At 45.6% G+C, this 23399-nt stretch overlaps 1 protein-coding gene across 2 annotated transcripts in view; it reads left to right on the top strand.

Moving 5' to 3' along the window:
- POLD3 (DNA polymerase delta 3, accessory subunit) overlaps positions 1-23399 on the top strand; it is a 70401-nt gene that overhangs the window by 38332 nt on the left and 8670 nt on the right. Inside the window, exons 8-10 of one of the 2 annotated variants that reach the window (XM_082247313.1) lie at positions 1357-1489; positions 13982-14091; positions 16866-16945. In XM_082247313.1, the coding sequence (XP_082103439.1) occupies positions 1357-1489; positions 13982-14091; positions 16866-16945 (323 nt within the window). The remainder of the gene's footprint in view (positions 1-1356; positions 1490-13981; positions 14092-16865; positions 16946-23399) is intronic. The other variant, XM_082247314.1, reaches the window with a different exon arrangement.

Consider the following 23399-nt stretch of genomic DNA (forward strand, 5'->3'; position numbering starts at 1 on the left):
ATTGAAAGGGGTAACGCTATGGGCACTCTGCATTGAAAGGGGGCACGCTATGGGCACTCTGCATTGAAAGGGGTCACGCTATGGGCACTCTGCATTGAAAGGGAGCACGCTGTGGGCACTCTGCATTGAAAGGGGTCACGCTGTGGGCACTCTGCATTGAAAGGGAGCACGCTGTGGTCTCTCTGCATTTAAAGGGGTCACGCTGTGGGCTCTCTGCATTGAAAGGGAGCACGCTGTGGGCACTCTGCATTGAAAGGGGTCACGCTGTGGGCACTCTGCATTGAAAGGGGTCACGCTGTGGGCACTCTGCATTGAAAGGGGTCACGCTGTGGGCACTCTGCATTGAAAGGGGTCACGCTGTGGGCACTCTGCATTGAAAGGGGTCACGCTGTGGGCACTCTGCATTGAAAGGGGTCACGCTGTGGGCACTCTGCATTGAAAGGGGTCACGCTGTGGGCACTCTGCATTGAAAGGGGTCACGCTGTGGGCACTCTGCATTGAAAGGGAGCACGCTGTGGTCACTCTGCATTGAAAGGGGGCTCACTGTGGTCACTCTGCATTGAAAGGGGGCACGCTGTGGGCACTCTGCATTGAAAGGGAGCACGCTGTGGGCACTCTGCATTGAAAGGGAGCACGCTGTGGGCACTCTGCATTGAAAGGGAGCACGCTGTGGGCACTCTGCATTGAAAGGGGGCACGCTGTGGTCACTCTAAAGTTGTTAATATTTTTTTGTAACTTAATTCTGAATAAAACATTTAACAGCGTAATTTTAGAAGATATTTTACGAGGGCGTGTTTAGGGGCGGGGCAGGGTAGGGTTTGGGTGGGGCAACAAGTGGCGAGTAACCCTTAAGGCCTGGCTAGTAGCTCATGACTTGAAATTTTGAGCCCTGATATAGTGTGTGTGTGTGTGTGTGTATATATATATATATTATAAAATGTTTGGGTGTTCTAAGTAATTTTCTAGAAAAAAATACTGATTTGAACTTGTAAGCAGCAATGTCAGGAAAAGGCCGGGTCTTCAAGTGGTAAAGTTGCAGCAACCATATTTTTCCCAGCCATAACATAGAAGTCATTTCTTTAGCTAAAATGTGTATTTTAGCTTTGGACAGAGTGGGAAAGGGTTAATGTTTCTGTAGGTTTTCCCCTCCCTGGGGTCACTGAGACAGGAAGTCTCCTAATTTTGACCTCTTAATATTGACTCTGAAGTGCTGTGTGAAGTCCCCGCTGTATGTGTCCTACTGATCTACAATGGGGGTGTGCAGAACATGGCAGCGCTCTCCCTTACATGGATGTTATCTATACTGTTCTAGGATTGTCCTTCTGGGACTGACTCTTGTGTAACGCTCATTCCTAGATAAACCCAAAGCGAGCGCGCCAGCCATCGAGCCGGTAAAGGAGGAGAAACCAGCAGCCCAGCCAATCGATGTGCCACCCCCAGAACCAAAAGAAGTTAAAGACACAAAGGCACCAGAAAAAGAGAAGAAGAGGTGACTGTGTAACCTTTTGTGTTTTTGAAGCATATCTAAACCTGAGGGCGGTAATGTAACACATTGCAGCTTGTCAGGCCTTTGATGTGGCTACATTCGTTTTCTTTTTTTAGGCTTTTATCTCCTCTATTTTCAACTGATGATCCTGCCTGTAACACACTTCCTGTCCTAGGGTGACAACACTTTCCTGTGTTTGTGAAGGAGCAGCTTTGTCACCTTCGTACACACTATAAGAAAATTGGACGAACATTTTCATCCAAAGAATTTTCGTACGATTTTGGTATGTACACCACTTTCTACAGACCATTCATAATTTTCTTACGAAAATTCTCGATGGGACAAACTCAAATGTTTTCTCGTAAGGGAAAAGATGAACGATTTTCGTTTACTGTGTACTGTTTTCGTATGATTTTTGGACAAGAAACATCAGAAAAATAAGACTGCGCATGATCAGATACAATAAACAACCAAAAAAAGCTTTTGTCGTGCGAGAATTTTCGTACAAATTTCCTTTCGGTTCAGATTTGCTGTGAAACGCAAGGAAAATCGGACGATCGTCCGTCTGACTTTCTTATAGCGTGTACCTCACTTTAGGCTGCTCTCCTGATACGGACTACTAATGTCTTCCTCCTCCTTATTGAATTGGGGGGGGGGGGGGCAGCGTGTGTTCTATAGTCAACGGGTGGAGCTGCTTGGAGTGGTAGTATGGCAAGAGAAGAAGATGAGGGCTGCTTTGTGCAAAACTATTACACAAAGTCGGTGAGTAGAACACGTTTATTTAAAAAAAAAAAAAAATGCCTTTAGCCCCGGAGGATTTGGCTGCTCAAAGACCAGACACTATTTTGCGATTCGGCACTGCATGACTTTAACGGACAATTGCGCGGGCGTGCAACGCTGTACCCAAATGAAATTGATGTCCTTTTTTTCCCACAAATAGAGCTTTCTTTTGGTGGCATTTGATCACCTGTGCGATTTTTTTTTTTTTTTTTTTTTTTTTTTTTTTTTTTTTTTTTTTTTTGCGCTATAAACAAAAAAAGAGCGACAATTTTGAAAAAATAACTATTTTTTTAAAAAAAATTTTATATGAAATTCCCCAAAAAAATGTAAAAATTTAACATTTTGGGCCAATTTGTTTTCTGCTACATATTTTTGGTAAAAAAAATTGCAATAAGCGTATTTTGATTGGTTTGCGCAAAAGTTAGTGCGTTTACTAACTACGGGAAAGATTTGTCATTTTTATTTATTTTTTAACTACTAATGGTGGCGATCTGCGTTTTTTTTTTTTTTTTTTTTGCAGCGGTCAGATCGGACCCCTGACTGACATTTTTTACACTTTTGGGGATACCGGTGACATTACTACAGTAATCGGGGCTATAAATATGCACTGTTACTGTAAAAATGACACTGGCAGGGAAGGGGTTAACATTATTGGTGATCAAGCGGTTAAGTGTGTCCCTAGGGGCGTGATTCTAACTGTTAGGGGGCGTGGCTAGTGAAGTAATCAGAGACATGCGATCCTATATAGCAGGATCACATAGCCTCTGTGATCACTTCAGGGAGAATGACGGACGGCTGTGTTTACATCATCCGTCTGTCTTTCTCCCTCTCCTGTGGGAGATCGCGATTGGCCAGCGGACATCAGAGCCGCCGGTCACACGCGCTGGTTAGGCAGGGAACGAGCAGGGGCGGGAGCGCGCCACCGGTGGCGTGCGCTTGCCCCCTACAGGCTCGTGTGTTAGCGACATAGATCTATGTTGCTTTGCCCAGGAGAGGCTGACTGCCGCAGTAAATTGTCGTGCGGCGCTCGGCAAGTGGTTAATATCCCTTTTAAAAGCAAAAGCATTTTTGCACAAGGTAAGGAACATTTTTATTATATTTTATTTCTTATTTCTCCAGGCTGGAGTTCTTCTTCCCTTTTTTTTTTTTTTTTTTTTTTTTTTAAATTAGTATATAAAATGAAGCCTATTGGGCATTCCCAGGTGCGATTCTGTACATATAGGTGCTTCACACAACATATATACTCAAATAGCAAAACAATAGCACGCTTATCAACCACACAGGGACCTGTACAATATGCTAGGGCTCAGAGAATCCAGGATAAAACCTATCATAGGATAGAAAAGGCTCTCTCCATGATTCGTCCTAAACGCCAAAATAATGTTACATAGGTTGAAAAAAGACTCAAGTCCATTTAGCTCAACCAATAAAAAAAAAAAAAACAAATTTTGCAATCCCATATACACAATCCTATACTCGCAGTTCTTCCAGAGAAAGGTGAAAAACCCCAACAAAGTATGATCCAATTTGTTATAGCAGGGGGAGAAATTTCTTCCTGATTCCCCCCCCCCCCCCCAAAGAGGCAATCGGATATTCCCTGGATCAATATTACCTATAAATGTTAGTAACCAGTTATAGTATACAGCAGGGCTTGACAAATTTGCCTGAAATCTAGGAGCCAGCTAAAAAAGTTAGGAGCCAGTTTTTTTTTTTTTTTTTTTAAACTAACAACCAAGCTTTATTTAATAAAACGGATACTAAATTTACACATAAATACGACTAGAACCCCACTCTCCTCTATAGCGCAATTGGATGAAAACAGACTGTCTGTCTCTTTCCATCCGATGCCATCTGATCCGATCCACGGGATGGATAGAAAATAGAACCACCATCCGTCTGTTTTTGGCGGGCAGGGTCAGATGGCGGCAGATTACTGCTCCATAGAGGAGAATGAAGGGTCCGATCAGGTCTGCCTGAAAAACTGACAGGCGGACCTGATCAGACAGCCCGTGTGAAAGGGGCCTTCGGCTGTGGCACGGCGATGAGGGGGAAAAAAAATATATATATATATATATATATATATATATATATTTTTTTTTTAATAATTAAAAAAAAAAATTATTTATTTTTTTTACATTTAAAAAATAAATTAATAATAATAACCACACTCCCTGTCCACTTACCTTTAAGCAAAGGTAACTGGACAGAGAGATGAAGCCTTAAAAAAAATTCCCTCTCTTCTCCTCTTTGGCATTGAGAACATGCATTACTCCCGGCCACCACAAGAGGGCGCCAGTTCCCCTAGCTTCTCATCTCACAGAAGAAGGCCGAAATGGGGTTCGGTGTCCGGGAAAAGTTCGGTAAAAGTCCGGGAGACTGTCTGTCTCTTTCCATCCGATGCCATCTGATCCGATCCACGGGATGGATAGAAAATAGAACCACCATCCATCTGTTTTTGGAGGACAGGATCAGATGGCGGCAGATTACCGCTCCATAGAGGAGAATGAAGGGTCCGATCAGGTCTGCCTGAAAAACTGACAGGCGGACCTGATCAGACAGCCCGTGTGAAAGGGGCCTTCGGCTGTGGCACGACGATGAGAAAAAAAAAATTATATATATATATATTTTTAATAATAATTTGAAAAAAAATGAAAGAAATTATTTTTTTTTATTAAATTTAAAAAATAAATTGATGATAATAATAACCACACTCCCTGTCCACTTACCTTTTAAGCAAAGGTAACTGGACAGAGATGAAGCCTGCAAAAACTTCCCATCTCCTTCCAAAGAGCAGATGAGAGGGAAGGCATTGAGAACATGCATTCCTCCCGGCCACCACAAGAGGGCGCCAGTTCCCCTAGCCTCTCATCTCACAGAAGAAGGCCGAAAAGCCGGGGCCTCAATTTATGGACGGCGTGGAAGTCTGTGCACTCGGGAAAGAAGGTGGGGGGCGCAAAAGGGACAGGACACCTCCTGCTGGGCACCCCAGGCGCCAGGTCGCTAATTCTAGTCGCAAATGCGACCTGGCGCCCGGGGATTATCGAGGCCTGGTATACAGTAAACCCCCCTCTATCGCGGGGGTTACGTTCTGACCCAGCTGCGAAAAGTGAAAATCCGCGAAATAGAAAAGCCCTATTAAAATACTCTGTAGGCATGTTTTTTACTGTCAATGTACGTGTAAAAATATATTGAGGTCTCTAACCACTTAAGCCCCGGAAGAATTTACCCCCTTCCTGACCAGGCCCTATTTTGCGATTCGGCACTGCGTGACTTTAACGGACAATTGCGCGGTCCTGTGACGCTGTACCTAAACTAATTTGACTTCCTTTTTTTCCCACAAACAGAGCTTTCTTTTGGTGGTATTTGATCACCTGTGCGATTTTTTTGATCACGCGCTATAAACAAAAAAAAGTGACAATTTTGAAAAAATAACAATATTTTTCACATTTTTTTCTCAAAGTCGTCTTCCAGGACAGCCCATGAGACGTTAGGCTCCTCCCCCAGGGACAGGAAACACATTCCAAAATTAAAATAAAAGGCGGTCCCTTAGTCCTCACCTTCAGTATTTTTGTTTCCTCCGGACAGGGGGTAACATGTTCCTGGAACTGAAGCTCCCGGTCTCCTGGACTGTCCATGGAAAGACTTGGAAAGATGCATCTCCTCGGCCCATAGCGGTACCCCTTAGTGCCGCAATAGGGGCTGACCGCTGTCTCCTGTTCTCCTAGCCTCTCGGCAGGACTACGGATGCTGTCTGGTGGAGCGTTGGGGAGTTCACTCCGTTGGTCGGCCGGTTCCTTGGAGCAGCAGTGCTGTGTACCCGTGAACCGCTAACTTCGGAAGAAATTTTGAAGTTGGCGCCAAAGACGGAGGGGGCGGAACTCAGCGTATCCACTCTGGCCTCACGGGAAGTGACAGTGTCACTTCCGGCGCAGTGACGGCATCCGCGGGCGCCGGAAACCCTCGTTCCAGTTTCCGAAGGCGCGAACAGAGAGTTCAAATGGGCGACCGATGTTAGGGGAAACAGCAGTTGCTGGGACCACCATACAGAGCGATGGACACCACGGCAGCAACCGCACAGGCGGCGGAAGTCGGCTCTGGCATCGGCACCTCTCAGGTAAGCAAGGGGGAACGACACCCTATTTGCAGGTACCTGTTAGGAACTCCGTTCCCCTTCCCCCCTCTCTTTTCTATCGTTAGGGGCAGGGGTTAAGCAGCACCGCTCCCTCTTTTCTATCCACAAGGTGGAGGGGGAAAAGTGGGAGGTGGGAGGAGGACAAGTATCTCTAATTAAATTCCCTTGTCTTTTATCTTCCAGGCCAAGGCTCAGGACAATAACCCACCTCAGCCCCCCAAAAAGAAATGTGCTGTATGCGGAGAAAAATTGAGTTCCTCTTGGAACAAAGCAGTGTGCCGGGCATGCATAGCTAAACTGGTCAGAGACGATTCTGCAGTCTCTACCCAGAAAATGCTGTCCTCAGTGAGAGATGAACTAAAAAGTACATTTAGTTCATTCAGGACTCTCATTGAAAAGATGCAGGCACCAGCCCAGCCTTCCACCCCAGCTCAGGCTCCACCATCCCTAATTGATTTTGGAGGAGGAAGTTTCTTCTTCCCACTCTTCTGCAGAGGGATCAGGATCAGGAGAGGAACCAAAAAGCAATGTTTCCCATGATAGCTCCAACTTTAAACCGAGCCTGGAGGATGTAAATGATCTACTCAAAGCGGTTTATACCACTCTAGAGATTGAGGAGGAAGAAGTGCATCTCTCTAAGCATGACTTAATGTACGCTAGTCATAAAAAGCATGCTAGAGTGTTCCCTGTGCATAGCTCACTATTGGATGTGATTAAACAGGAATGGAATTCTCCTGATAAAAAGCCTTTTTTTCCAAGAAACTTAAAAAGAAGGTATCCATTTGACGAAAGTGTGGAACAGCCCTGGAACAAAATCCCTAAGCTGGATGCCTCTCTTGCCAGAATCTCCAAAGGAACTGACTTGGAATTTGAGGATTCAGGAGCACTAAAAGACCCTATGGATAAGAGAACTGATATCTCTTTACGTAGGGTCTGGGAAGCCTCCATTATGAGCTTAAAGCCAGCCCTGGCATCCACCTGCATAGCCAGACACCTGGAGCTGTGGCTATCTCAAATCCAAACACACTTGACTGCAGGAACATCGAGGGAACAGATTAATAAATCATTTCCACTCTTATTCCAGGCAATAGGATTCCTGGCGGATTCTTCAGCTGAAGCTGTAAGAATGGAAGCAAGGACCTCAGCTTTAGCTAATACGGCCAGAAGAAGCCTATGGCTCAAGACATGGTCGGGAGATGTTAGGCCAAGGACACAGGCTGGAGTTCTGTCTTCAACCTCCAGAAAGGATCCTGATCACAAATCTTCCCAGGGATCCAGTCAAGGCCTCCGCCTTGAGTCTTCAGTTAGGGGACCTATTAGATCAAAAAGTAATTATCCCAGTCCCCAGAGAAGAACAAGGAACAGGGTTTTATTCTCACATCTTTGTGATTCAAAAACCCTCAGGAAGTCATCGACTGATCCTGAACTTACGCAATCTGAACCTTTCAATAGCATACAAACGCTTTCGCATGGAATCAATATACTCCATAGGGAACCTACTGTTCCCAGGGTGTTTCATGGCAACCCTAGATTTGAAAGATGCGTATTTTCACATCCCCATACACACATCCTATCAGAAATTCCTGAGGCTAGCAGTAAAGATAGGACCGGAAGTCAAGCACTTCCAGTTCAGGGCACTGCCCTTCGGGCTGTCCTCAGCCCCACGGATTTTTACCAAAGTCCTAGGGGAAGCACTAGCCCCTCTAAGGCTAAAAGCTATCATGATCACCCCCTACCTGGACGACATCTTGGTAGTGGCAGAATCATACCAGAAACTGGAAGCCGACCTCCTCATAGTTCAGGAATTCTTAACTTCCCTAGGCTGGATAATCAACAGACAAAAGTCTTGCCTGGTACCCTCACAAAGAGTGACCTACCTGGGTTACGAAATCTCCTCACGGGATCAGATGATCTTCCTCCCTCAGTGCAAGATGGAGAAAATGAACCTGATGGTTGCCTCTTTACAGACCAACTTATGGGTCTCTCTGAGGGATGTCACAAGAGTGATAGGCTTGATGACCTCCTGTTTCCCAGCAGTCCCCTGGGCAAGGTTCCAACAACGTCCACTCCAAAAATTCTTTCTACAGAATTGGGATGGGCAGTCAAGTTCCTTGGAACAAAAAGTAAGGATTCCCACCAAGATAAAAAGGACTCTTTGGTGGTGGAGATCCTCTCTTCACCTATCAAGAGGGCTAAACTGGACCATCCAGGTATCACAGAGGATTACCACGGATGCAAGCGCTTCCGGATGGGGAGCATATCTGCAGGACAGATGGGCGCAGGGTACATGGTCCCCAGCACAAAGGAAGTCTTCATCAAACCAAAAAGAACTTATGGCGGTCCAAAAGGCCTTGGAGTTTTTTCAGGTAGAGGTAGAAGGGAGCCATCTACAGATCAGGTCAGACAATATAGCAACGGTAGCGTACCTGAACAAGCAGGGAGGTACTCGAAGTCTGGGCCTACAAACCATTGCACAGAAAATCTTTGTCTGGGCCGAGCGGAACCTAACATCCATTTCGGCCATTCACCTAAAAGGGACGCAGAATTATCTGGCAGACCATCTCAGCCGCCACCAGATGAACCAGGACAATTGGTCCCTCAACCCAGAGGTGTTTCTCAAAATCACAACCTCATGGGGCCTACCGGTAGTGGATCTATTTGCCTCCCAGGCAAACAGGAAAACAGAAAAATTCTTTTCCATAACTCAAGGGGATCAGGCGTTAGGCATAGACGCTTTCGCCCACCCCTGGAAAGTCAGACTCTGTTACGCATTTCCTCCGATCAGATTGATCCCACAGGTTCTTCAGAAATTCATCCTAGAAGACACAGAGATGATACTGATAACCCCATACTGGCCCAAAAGGCCATGGTTTGCACGCCTTCAGGCGTTGGCAGCGCAACCTCCAATGACCTTACCTTGGAGACCAGATCTCTTAACACAAGGTCCGGTGGTCCATCCATTTCTCAGGACCCTAAACCTGACGGCCTGGTATCTGAGGAACAAATACTAGGCTCTCAGGGGTTCTCAGACAGAGTCATCAAAACATTGACCAGCTGTCGAAAGCCGGTCACTAGAAAAATGTATGCTAAAATCTGGAAGAAATTTCATTTTTGGATGATGGAGAATCAGAGACATTCCCCAGATATACCAACTATCTTGGATTTTTTTCAGGAAGGCATAGACAAAGGTCTCTCCTTAGGGACTTTAAAGGTACAGGCTGCCGCCCTTAGTGTCTTTCTTCAGTTTTCCCTTAGAGAAGACCCAAATGTGAATGCCTTTTTCAGAGCAATTGCCCGGACAAAGCCAACCGTGCTTAAAACGTGTCCAGCTTGGAATCTATCCCTGGTACTCCAGGCCTTGGTTACCAGTCCGTTTGAACCCTTGGTAGACCTATCAGTAAAAATGCTCACCCTAAAAACTTTATTTTTAGTAGCTATAACTTCAGCTAGAAGAGTTAGCGAATTACAGGCTCTCTCAATCAGAGAACCTTTTCTTATGATTTTTGATGACAGGATTGTGCTAAAAACAGATCCAGGATTTTTGCCAAAAAGGGTCTCTTCTTTTCATAGGACTCAGGACATAGTCCTTCCTTCCTTTTGCAATTTCCCGAACAACAATAAAGAGAAAGAATTTAGCTGTTTGGATGTCAGAAGAGCCCTCCTGAGATACCTGGAGGTGACTAAAACCTTCAGGAAGACTGATACTTTGTTTTTACAATTTTCCGGCTCCCATAAAGGGGAAAAAGCTTCTAAGGCAACCTTAGCTAGATGGATCAAACAGGCTATCACAGAAGCCTATATAGTGAAAAAGGTGGCTCCACCTTTCATTACTGCACACTCTACTAGAGCATTGTCCACGTCTTGGGCTGAAAGGGCCGGTGCCTCACCAGACCAAATCTGTAAGGCAGCTACCTGGTCTAACTTTTCGACCTTTGTTAGACATTATCGCCTGGACCTCCTCTCTTCTCAGGAACAGGCGTTTGGTCGAAAGGTGCTCCAGGCAGTTGTCCCTCCCTAGACTGGTAAGTGCTTGCTCATCGTCTCATGGGCTGTCCTGGAAGACGACTTTGAGAAAAGCTGGGTTATACTTACTGATAACTACTTTTCTAATAGTCTTCCAGGACAGCCGGATTCCCACCCGAACTATCTGGTATTATGTATAATGTATGATATGTGTCTATATATCTATGTATATGTTTTACAGGGTGTCCTGTGGTTCTCATGAAATACTGAAGGTGAGGACTAAGGGACCGCCTTTTATTTTAATTTTGGAATGTGTTTCCTGTCCCTGGGGGAGGAGCCTAACGTCTCATGGGCTGTCCTGGAAGACTATTAGAAAAGGAGTTATCAGTAAGTATAACCCAGCTTTTTTATATGAAATTCCCCCCCAAACAAAGTAAAAATCAAAATTTTTTAACATTTTTGGCCAATTTGTTTTCTGCTACATATGTTTGGTAAAAAAAAATCACAATAAGCGTATTTTGATTGGTTTGCGCAAAAGTTATTGCGTTTACTAACTAAGGGAAAGATTTTTGTCTTTTTTTTTTTTTTTTGCGGGACTGCTGCGGACAGATCGGACCCTTGACTGACATTTTTGACACTTTTGGGGGTACCAGTGACATTACTGCAGTAATCAGTGCTATAAATATGCACTGTTACTGTAAAAATGACACTGGCAGGGAAGGGGTTAACTTTATTGGGGAAGGAGGGGTTAAGTGTGTCCCTAGGGGCGTGTTTCTAACTGTGATTGGACATGGCTTCAGGTGTAAGAACAGAGATCCAACGGTCCTACATAGTAGAACCGTCTGATCTCCATTTTTACACAGGGGAGAATGACAGGCAGCTTTGTTTACATCAGCCGCCTGCCTTTCTCCCTTCACGGCGGACGATCACAAGTGACCGGCGGACATCAGGTCCGTCGGTCACACGCGTGGACTCGTTCGTGAATGAGCCGGGGTAGGAGCGCACCTTCGGGGGTGCACGCTCGCCCGCTATTGGCTCCCAGGCTAGTGACGTAGATCTACGTCACTTTGCCTGGCCAGGGCTGACCGCCGCAGTAAATAGTCGTGCGGCGGTCGGCAACCGGCTAAACACACTTTTAAAACAATAGAAACTCATTTACACACACATTAGAGAGACAGAGCAAGAGCTATGGAAAACACACAAATATTTAATTTTTAATGATTTATGTGGTAAAATAACATTACAGAAAAAAAACGCAATATACCGGGACCGCAAAAAGTGAACCGCGTTGGAGCGGGGGTTTACTGTATACACCTAGGAAAGAATCCAGGCCTTTTTTAAAGCAATCTGCTGAGCTGACCAGAACCACCTCTGGAGGGAGTCCATTCCACATTTTCACAGCTCTTACTGTAAAGAAACCTTTCTGTATTTGGAGATGGAATCTTTTCCTCTAGATGTAAAGAGCGCCCCCTTGTTCTCTGTGATGACCTTAAATTAAAAAAAACTACACTAAGTTCACTATTTGGACCCCCTTATGTATTTATACATGTTGATCATATCCCCCCTTAATCTCCTCTTCTCAAGAGAGAATAAATTCAGTTCCTCTAATCTTTTCTCCTCCTCCATGCCTCTTATCAGTTTGGTTGCCCTTCTCTGCACTTTCTCCAGTTCCCCGATATCCTTTTTGAGAACTGGTGCCCAAAACTGAACTGCATATTCCATAATGTGATACCAGTAAAATCACAAGGGTCATCTTAAAGCCAGTTCATTTAAACAGAAGAGTATGCGTCGGCATTGTTGGAAGGAGTGTCAACCCAAATATCCCACACTTTTACATATTTTTTTTTTTTGGGACATCCCCTTGATAAATAAGTGGCCTTATGCAGTGGCAGTCAAATTGACCTTTACCAAAAATTGAGAGTGGAGGCAGTTGTGGATTTCCATTTGAGCACAATGGCCTTCCTGGCGTAAAACAACAAATAGTCTGATAAGGGTTCTAGAGGCTCTGTGATAGGCTGGAGGGTCCCCCAGCAGACAGACCTCCACCGTCAGAGATTTTAACAAACTTTTTTGCAGATTCCTACCTTTGTTATTCCTCTCTGCTGAGTGGGTCAATGGGAGTGGTTTCATAATTATCTATCAGCTGTGGCAGCTGCAGAGCTCTAATGAAGAAATCTGCTGGGTCTGCATCCATTTAGACATGTTTTTTATTGGGAGTAGCTCACCAAAAATGATATTTTTGTCGTAGGGGATGCCTCAAATCTGACTTGTATCTTAGGCAGGTGATGAAGGCACGATTCACTACGGAGGAGTCCTTTGGATACACTATTTTTCACTTTTTTGAAGTGGACTATATTCATATATATTATTTCACATTTTTTGGTAATATATTATTAATTTACGATCACGGAAGAGATTGCTATTAGCAGTTTAGTCACTTTATAAGAGAACACGGTTTACAAAATGCTCTTTGAATCACTTAGATATTTTCCTTTTAGTGTCGGTTCACACTATGGCGACGCGACTTGCACGGACTTCACATAATGGAAGTCAATGCAAGTCGCTCCAACTTTGTCCAAAAGTAGTGCAGGAACCTTTTTCTAAGTCGGAGCGACTTGAGTCGCTCCTATTAGAGCGGTTCCAATTGCACAGCATGGTCTGCGACTTGTCAGGCGACCAAGTCGCCTGACAAGTCGGAACAGTGTGAACCGGCACTAATTGACTGATTTTATATTTATATTCAATCAATTTTGCACGTTTTTATCGCTCTGATAAATGTGTTGATCATCACTTATGTAATTTATATATTTATGATGAATTATTTCATATTATTTACAGAGGTTGATCACCCTGTTATATTGATTTTGTCAATTTAATATCTTTACACGTATTTATACCTATATCCCTTTTGGAGAACTTTAAACTGCGCAGCACTATTAATTTATTTAATTGCTTACACCTATGAGAGAGTGTTGTTCCTGCCGCAGTCCCTAGAAAAGTGCTAAATCTGGTTTGCTCGCAGGAACATTTGTTTTTAGACTTCTGGAAAAATTGGTGAGCCAATCACACAAGCAGGAAATGATGTTTCTGGGGGTGTGGTCAGTATAGATTCTGTGAACAGAACACCTCCAGGCGGCCATATTGAATTGCATTTTCAGAAAATGACAACAGCTGCAGATTGAAAAGGAAAGGTCATTTTTAATAACATTCAATTACAATAGGATTTGTGTCGCACTTGTATACGCTATATTGTTTCCCCCCCCCCCCCCCCACGAAAGTGGTTACCCTTTTTAAAGTCAAAATTTAACATGGAAATTGGCCTATAGGAGGCACAATTGGACCAATTTTTCCCTGGTTTAGTAATTAAAACAATGTGGATTTGTTACAGGGGGGTAGTGCCATGTGTCCTATGCAATTAGAGTAAAGGGGAAGAATCCTAGGTGCAAGGTCAGCCGTGTGCATCCTATACCACTCTCCAGGAATGCCATCGGGGCCCGGGAGTTCAGCTTTAAAAAATAAATTTAATGATGTATTAATGAATAGCGAGCTGCGTTATTTGTGTCTCTTATATCTGCCTGGAGTTCAGCTTTAAATCGCTGAGTTCATGATTTTTTACTCAGCAGGCTTAAGAGGGCAGAAATGTCAGACAGCGAAGAAGAAGAGGTGAAGCTGGTGAAAAGGAGGCGTAGGATCAAACAGCCCAGACCGGACAGCAGTGACGAGGAGGACGGTGAGTTGCTGACGCCGCGCCTGTTCCGTCAGATAGCGTAAAGGTTTCTCTGCTGATGTAAATGGGACTCCTTCAGTCGTCGTATCACACCCACACACTGTTTACTGTGCTCCCTGTCACTTCCCGCAGCGCCGCCTGCCAAAACACGGCCATTCATCCCGTCAAAGATCAAGTGTTTGTTTCTGTACTCGTCGGGGCACCACGCAGGCCTGCGTCGCCTGGGGGAAGGCCGTCACACCAGCTTTGCGTTTGATGTCTTGTTTTCATTCTTCACCGTCCCGCCGAGCTCTGGGATTCAGACCCAGTAGCATTAATGAGAGCTGGCAGCGGCTGCTGTGCCCAGTGTAAAGTTAGCAGCTTAAGTGCCTCCCTGCATAGTCGGGGCCCCCGAGCCTCCCCCCAGCTCCGCAGTGAGCTCGGCCCTTGGGCACCGTATCTGTTCATGTCCCTTTTTTGTTACACGTTCCTTTATTCCACAGTGTCACTTTATGCTAAGCTGGAAAAGGTCACCGATTCGCTGCTTGTCACATGAGGTTAGCTAGATGTGGCTGGTGAAGTTGGACCAGCGTTTACAACCATGATGGCTTATCTTCTATCACTGCATTTAGACTAATGTTGCTGAGTCAGCTTAGGTCAGGGTGGACTGCATTTTAGATTAAATAAATGTATATCGGTTTTCTAAGTGGAAACCCAATCACTACAACCCCCTATAACCATTAAAGTGGTAGTAGACCACTGGACGTATTTTCTTATTTTTCGTGCCCTGCTTACTAGCACATTGTTAAACTTGCCTTAAATGAAGCCCTTCTAGTGCCGAGATGTCGGAGCTGCAGGCGCGCCCATCTTCCTTCTGAGTTCTGACTACGGCTCTGTGACTGGCTGGTGCAGCGATGATGTCACTCCTGCACATGCATGTGGGAGCCGCCGTTTACGGTACAGGGCTCAAGAGGAACGGCCCGGGTTGCGGTTCCTTCAGAGTACACACACAGGGTGGGGGTTCCCCTATTGATGGGACTTTCTAGTAGTGATTGACCGATCATTAGATTTTCGTTACCGATAACGATATTTTGGCCATTTGAATATCGGTATTTTTTTATTTTTTTTTATACACTTGACAGGTACTGTTGTGGAGGGACCTGGGGGTCTAAAAGACCTCAAACCCCTCCTCTGAACTTAAAAGCATTCAAAACAGCCAAGTTTGGCTGTTTTGAATGCTGTCATTTTTTTTAATCTGGCGCTGAGTACCCGGAAGTGATGTCATGACATCACTTCCGGGTTTTTATATGGAGAGCCGAATGCGGCTTTGATCGGGTCTTCTCTTCGGCGGCTGTGCAGGATGGTTGGACGGGGGGACGATCCCTCCCGCTCCTTGTAATGACAGCCGAGCGGCTTCTCAGCCGCATCAGTTGTCATTACAAGACAGCCCACCATCGGCTATGGACGCCGGTACCGGGGTGATGCCTCTAGCTGCAGGCATCACTCCAGTACAGCACTTTCCCAAAATATCGGCAGTATCGGTAACCTCCGGGGCCGATTTCGATTTATCGGGGAAAGTGCATATCGGCGGATCCTTACTTTCTAGGCACTTGGTTATATGCCAAATGAAAAATAAATGTCTTCCTATTTCCCCTTTTTTTTTTTTTTGGGGGGGGGGGGGGAATAACGCCCTTGGATATATTATCTTGAAGGTCGGGCAGATCAGGAGAATTTTAGGACTGATTTTATTTGAAATATTAAATGTTCGACTTTAGCACCATTTGATTGATCATGAACTATACCTCTCATACCCCTGACGAAGGAGATTCTCAATCTCTGAAACGCGTCGGGTGGAAGAAGTTATACTGTATAATCATCACATTCATACAGTTGGTGTATCTAATAGCTGTTTATACCAAGTATTTTTCTTTTATCCAGTGCTGTACTGAAAAAAAAGTACTTGTTTTTAAGAAATGTATTTTTCATTTGGTGTATATAATTGAGTGCCTAGAATATCCCATTAATAGGGGAACCCCCACCTTCTTTGTGTCCAATTTTCAGGGATGTGGCACCTAATGGAGTGTAACCACTTTATCTTTTTTTTTTTTTTTTACATGCGCCTGCTATTTCCACCCAATCGGTGGATGGCAGGTGCAATGTCAGACTCCTGGAAACATCTCCGCCTCAGCCAATCGGAGAGCTCATAGATGGCTCATGCATAGAATACAAAGCTTCCCATGAATAGCTAAACAGTACTCAGCCTGACTTGATTTGGTTCTGGGAGTGAAACAGGAAGTCCCTAACCTGCTGCAGGAACACAGCGCTGCGCTGGTGGGCACTGATGGGCACTGATGAGGGCGGCGCTGGTGGGCACTGATGAGGCGGCACCGATAGACGCACTCCCAATCAAGGCCAACTGTCAACCTGCCATATTTGGACTTTAGGCTGCCATTCTTCTTGAATTGGCAGAGTGTATGCATGGCCGTCTGTGTCTGATGTGCAATGTCCTCCCTGTTCCAGGTTTCATGTCCTGTGCAGGCACATTATCGGTCTGTGATGTACTATTAGAAAGATCTTAAGGAATGGATGGAATTGTGCAGCAAGCTGATTTGTATGTTACTGGAGAGACTGTAGAGAATAAGGTGAAACAACCACATCAAGTGTGGAGTTGTAAATAGTAGACAATTGCTTCAATGGAAAATGCCGGGACTCGATACGTGACGATGGAATATATCTTTGTACAGGTTTATTATTACTAAGCTGTCTAGTCTTCTTACCCTCTGTATTCCTTCCTGTAGAGGTTCCTGTGCCAGATGTGAGGACACCATCCCCTCCGCCGGAGCCTGCTGTGAAGATGGAAACTGAAAGTCAGCCACAGGTGAGGCCTTTTAAAAAAGGGGACCTGTCGCCCTAACAAGGAAACCCCCGCTGTGAGGGAAATGTATAGTCTGCCCTTACCTGCCCGCCTGATTCCATAGCTGGCTGCCCTCCTCTAAAGCTTTCATAGTTCACTGGGGAGGCCAAAACCATGTTTGCTCATTTTATATAAATACCGACTTCCTACTAGGATATTGGTGCTCGGGCTCCACCCCTCTCACTTCCATGCCTCATGGTTGGCCCATCGATGTGATGGACAGCCTCATTGACCAGTCATTAGATGGGATGGGATGGGCAGAAGCAAGTGCTGTCTTTATGTAAATGTCAGTATTTGCATATTAAACTGTGCCAAATTTCGGATTCCCTGGGCAATAAATGTTACTGGAGATTGATGTAGACTTCGCTGGATGACTATCCTGACATTCTGGTGTCCAAACAAATTACAGGAGGTCTGCTTGCATCTTTTTAATGTGTGCAGAGGGAGCAGGAATAGGTAGTGTTTGGAACAAGTACAGAAGCTTGGGAAGAATGGACATCTTAACCGAAGCGATATGATGCTGCTTCCATCGTTGTATTGTTAATCTGATCTGATAGAGAGGGGGGAAAGTATTCTTTATACAGTGTAGCAAAAGTCAGAGTAATGTAAACCCCCAAATATTTTAGAGCAGTATATTTCCAAGAGTAAGGAAAACAAGTCATTAAGTGTCTGAATTCGTCCCCAGGGATGTTAACGGGGAAGGCCTCCGACTTAGACGAGTTTACTTTGTATACCGAGAGGGCTTCATAACAATCCAGTTCAGCGTACAGGTTTAGTAGGGAGATCTAGGGTAGGTCAGGGTAAGGATAATGTCGTCCACGAACAGCAAAATTTGAATTCCTTCCCTCTGACAGATATGTCCGGACTAAGACGGATAGATGCAGCTAGGGGCTCAACACATAATACAAATAATAAGGGGGAAAGCGGGCAGCCCTGTCGGGTGCCATTAGTCACTTGGGCTGAAGAGGACAGGGCATATGGGGTTTTCACCTGAGACGTTCAGGTGAGAGATCAGGATATAGCTGTACCGGAGTTCCTTCAAATACCACTTTGTGGGAGGAGCGGGCTTCTCGCATAATGTCCTCTTTCAAAGGATTTGAGTAAATTCTGCAAATAACATCTCATGGCTTAGAAGAAGTACCTTTTTAGGTCGCAGGACACAATGAGCTCGGTCCATCTCGATGTATTTAGTGGGGAGTTCACCCAATAAATGGGTTGGTAAACAGAGTCTGTAGGGTAGATTGTAAATCTTCAGAGCCGTCCGACTCAGGTAGGCCTCTCACGAATATTGTTCCTGCGCCCCCTATTGTCCAAGTCCCGTAGTAGGAGACGATGGTCAGCTCCTTGCAGTTGGGGGCAATGAACTGCCAATTTAGTTTCCTGGATCTTCTCTTCCGCCATATCCACCCCGTCCGCAAGGTGCTTGAGATCCGTTTGGAGGGCTTGGATTTCAGTACGGCATATAGACTTAACATCTTCTATTAACTGCTTTTTATTTTTTTTTTTTTGTAAAATTCTTTTTATTCCATTTTTGCAACGAACAACCACAAAAACATATACAGTACAGAACATAAAAATAACAGCCTCACACCGTGAATACAGAAAAAGAGGGACTCCCTAACCCAGTCCAACCTCCCCACCCCACAACCCTGGCAACCCGACATAAGTACCCGGATTGTCGAGGCCCGGGGCCGGCTAAACCGAGCGGTACTCGGCATTCAGCCACCCCAATGCCACAGAATATGGTTCACACTCCACACTATGATGTAACTAAGTAGACTTCAGCTAGGTGGCAGAGCTAACTTATGGCTGAAGAGCAGAACAAAAACATCCTATTAACTGCTTAAAGTCTTCTTTATTGGGGATAACTTGAAAAAGAGAATGCCAGGAAGGAGGTACTTGGGGAAGAGGAGCAGCTGCTACCGTCTGTAAAGGCAGGTGGGGGGGAAGAAGGCACCAATTGTGACGCCACTGGGACAGCATGCTGAGTTTGGAGGAGAGGCAGCAGGTGAGGATCCCACGGCTCCTACCACACCAGAGTGTGTGGGGGAGAGGAGGCAGGTGGACTGAATTCCCCCCCTTTGGAATGGAGCAGAAAAACAATTGGCGTAGACAGAGGTGTGGGGGGCCCTGTAGCACCCCTGGAGGAGCTGGAATCTTGGTACTGAGGCGACCTCTGAGACTTGGGAGAGGTGGGTGCTGATATGGAGGCATGAGGGCATGTGTGACTCCAAATACCTGATCACCGACACTGGATGGACTGGTGATTGCAGCGGTCCATGATGAGAAGGAAGAAGTTGGAGTGGTCCGAGGAAGCGGGGGACCCAGGGCTTTCCCCATCAGTGCACGGATGCAGGCAGGGTTCAGATGCTTTCCTCAGAAGCGGGAAGGTGTTAGAGCATTGGGTGTAGGACCTGGGGGCTGGAGTGGGTGAGGCCTGTGCTCCACGCGGTGCAGCAGAGAGGGGAGTTGCCAGGGGGAAGCACTCGCTGCTCCTGGTGGTGTTGGTGAGCTTTTGCCGTCCTGGGCCGGTATCACGGTGTCCGCAGGAGCCCGATCCACCACTGAGGAAGAGAACTGCGGTGAGGCACGGGATGGAGAGGCATGCGTCGCCAACTTGTCTGCTCCTCCCGGCGGCATGTCGGCCGATGCGGAGGAGGTTGGGAGGGTCCCCTGGCTTTAGTGGGGCGAGTGGGCCTGGATCTGCCCATGTAGCAAGAGAGGAAAGCCCCCTAAATGTAAGATGTAGCTGCGGGCTCGGAGAAAGCGGCTCTCCTAAGCATCCGTGCAGGTCGGCTTCAGGACAGGCCCGCCCGTTTGGCAGCTCTTGAAGCACTGACACCAGCTGTATTTCCCTCCTTGTGAAACTCCCTCAAGTTCTTGAATGCCCTTTGCTTCACAATCCTCTCAAGGCTGCGGTTATCCCTGTTGCTTGTGCACTTTTTTCTACCGCACTTTTTCCTTCCACTCAACTTTCCATTAATTCCATGAACAGCCATGTTCTTTAGCAATGACCTTTTGTGACTTTTCCACCTTGTGGAGGATGTCTACTGGACAACTGTCAAGTCAGCAGTCTTCCCCATGATTGTGTAACCTACTGAACCAGGCTGAGAGACAAATTAAAGGCTCAGGAAACCTTTTACAGGTGTTTTTGAATTGATTAACTGATAGGAGTGTGACACCGTGAGTCTACAATATTCTACTGTTCGGAGATACTGAATTTTGGGGGGTCACTAGTTGTAAGCCATAATCCTCATAATTAAAAAAGAGAAGTGCTTGAAATATGTAATTCTGCGTGTAATGAATCTCTAAATAATGAGGTTCACTTTTTGATTTATATTACTGAAATTAACTTTTTGATGATACATCATGTATTCAGATTTTTGAAGATGCACCTGTATATGGCAGCTTGGTGTTTAACCACTTAAGCCCCGGAAGATTTTACCCCCTTCCTGACCAGGGCCTATTTTGCGATTTGGCACTGCGTGAATTTAACGGACAATTGCGCGGTTGTGCGACGCTGTACCTAAACGAATTTGACGTCCTTTTTTTTTTCCCACAAACAGAGCTTTCTTTTGGTGGTATTTGATCACCTGTGCAATTTTTTTTGATCACGCGCTATAAACAAAAAAAGAGCGTCAATTTTGCAAAAATAACAATATTTTTCACATTTTTTTATATGAAATTCCCCCCAAAAAAAAAGTAAAAATCAAAATTTTTTAAAATTTTCGGCCAATTTGTTTTATGCTACATATGTTTGGTAAAAAAAATCGCAAAAAGCGTATTTTGATTGGTTTGCGCAAAAGTTATCGCGTTTACTAACCAAGGGAAAGATTTGTAATTTTTGTTGTTTTTTTTTTTTTTAACGCGTAATGGCGGCGATCTGCGATTTTTTTTTTTTTTTTTTTGCGGTACTGCGACATTGGGGCGGACAGATCGGACCCTTGACTGACATTTGTGACACTTTTGGGGTTACCAGTGACATTTCTACAGTAATCAGTGCTATACATAGGCACTGTTACTGTAAAAATACACTGGTTGTGAAGGGGTTAACTTTATTTGGGAGGGAGGGGCTGTGTGTATCCCTAGGGGCGTGCTTTCTACTGTGATTGGCTGTGGCTTGAGCTGTAAGGACACTGATCAACGGATCTACATACTAGATCCGTTTGATCAGTGTCTTTACAGCGAGGAGAATGACAGGTGGCTTTGTTTACACAAGCTGCCTGACATTCTCCCTCTCCCCCGCCGATCGCCGAGTGACCGGCGGACATCGGGTCCGCTGGTCACACGCGCGGGGGGGGGTCCGTGACCACGCGGGAGCGCGCCTCCGGGGGCGCTCGCTCCCTAGACCCTCACAAGCTAGTGACGTAGCCCTACGTCACTTTGCCTGTGAGGGGCTGACTGCCGACGTAGATCGGCGTTAGGCAGTCGGCAAGTGGTTAAGTAATGGCGGCGATCTGCGTTTTTTTTTTTTTTTTTTGCGGGACTGCAACATTGCGGCGGACAGATCGGACCCTTGACTGACATTTTTGACACTTTGGGGTTACCAGTGACATTACTGCAGTAATCAGTGCTATACATATGCACTGTTACTGTAAAAATGACACTGGCAGGGAAGGGGTTAACTTTATTGGGGAAGGAGGGGTTAAGTGTGTCCCTAGGGGCGTGTTTCTTACTGTGATTGGACATGGCTACTAGTGTAAGAACAGAGATCAACGGTCCTACATAGTAGAACCGTCTGATCTCCATTTTTACACAGGGGAGAATGACAGGAGGCTTTGTTTACATTAGCCGCCTGCCTTTCTCCCTTCACGGCGGACGATCGCGAGCGACCGGCGGACATCTGGTCCGCCGGTCACACGCGCGGACTCGTTAGGGAACGAGCGGGGGCACGCGCTTGCCCGCTATTGGCTCCCAGGCTAGTGACATACCTATACGTCACTTTGCCTGGCCGGGGGTGACCGCCGCAGTATATGTACTTGCGGCGGTCGGCAAGCGGTTAAAGACCACATCACCACACTGCCACATATATATTAGATAATGAATGCCGCGCCACCTGTTTACATGTGATATATTGTGTGCTCATAAATACGGCTTAACAATAAAAATCCACCTAAAAAGTCTCTGCTGTTATTCTTGTCAATTCTTATTCACAATTCACTATGTGTGTAAATTAAACATCATAGTAAATGAATCCTTCAAATCGAGCTCAGTGACTCCCACCACCATTGTGCCTCACTGGATCTATTCAGCTTCCACTCTGATGTCTTTACTGGTGGCACTCTTCCTTATAAACCTAAGATGGTGGCATATGGAACCTCAAAGACAAACCGGTGTGGAGCCCCTTTAACCACTTTACAACCGGAGGATTTTGCTGTCTTCCGTCCAGGCCACTTTTTGCGATTCGGCGCTGTTCGACTTCAACTGACAATTGCGCGGTCGTGCGACGCCGTACCCAAACGAAATTTACGTCCTTTTTTTCCCACAAACAGAGCTTTCTTTTGGTGGTATTTGATCACCTGTGCGATTTTTTACTTTTTGCGCTATAAACAAAAAAAGAGCGTTTATTTTGAAAAAATAACAATATTTTTCACATTTTTTTATATGAAATTCCCCCCAAAAAAGATGTAAAAACCAATTTTTTTAAAAGTTTTTGGCCAATTTGTTTTCTGCTACATATGTTTGGTAAAAAAAATCGCAATAAGCGTATTTTGATTGGTTTGCGCAAAAGTTATTGCGTTTACTAACAAAGGGAAAGATTTCTGTCATTTTTGGTGTTTTTTTTTTAACGCGTAATGGCGGCGATCTGCGATTTTTTTTTGCGGGACTGCGACATTGCGGCGGACAGACCAGACCCCTGACTGACATTTTTGACACTTTTGGGGGTACCAGTGACATTACTGCAGTAATCAGTGCTATATATATGTGCACTGTTACTGTAAAAATGACACTGGCAGGGAAGGGGTTAATTTTATTGGAGAGGGAGGGGTTAATGTATGCCTGGTGCTTACTGACGTGTGGGGGGGAGGTGACTGTGTGACAGAAGGACAGATCGGATGTCCAGCTATGCTGAACAGTCCGATCTGTCACTCCCTGTCACTATGGAGATCCCAGACTCGATCCCCGACGATCGGGTAAGAGCAGCGGCGATCGCCGCTGCTCCTCCCCTGGCCCGACTCCCGCTGTGAATGAAAACAGCGGGAGCGAGCCTCCAGCGGCGCGCAAGCGCCGCCCAGAAGGGGGAGTGTCCAGTCACGTTAATACTACGTGGCTGGACGATAACGAACCACTCTGCCGCAGTAGTATTACTGTGAGCGGTTGCAGAGTGGTTAAGGTCTCGACCCCGTACCGGTCTCCACTCTGCAAGTAAGATTACAAGACGTAGGAACCCCTCATCATGCAGTAAGTTGTAAAACTG

The sequence above is a fragment of the Pelophylax lessonae genome (assembly GCF_965119305.1).
Source record: "Pelophylax lessonae genome assembly, chromosome: 2".
Classification (NCBI taxonomy): domain Eukaryota; kingdom Metazoa; phylum Chordata; class Amphibia; order Anura; family Ranidae; genus Pelophylax; species Pelophylax lessonae.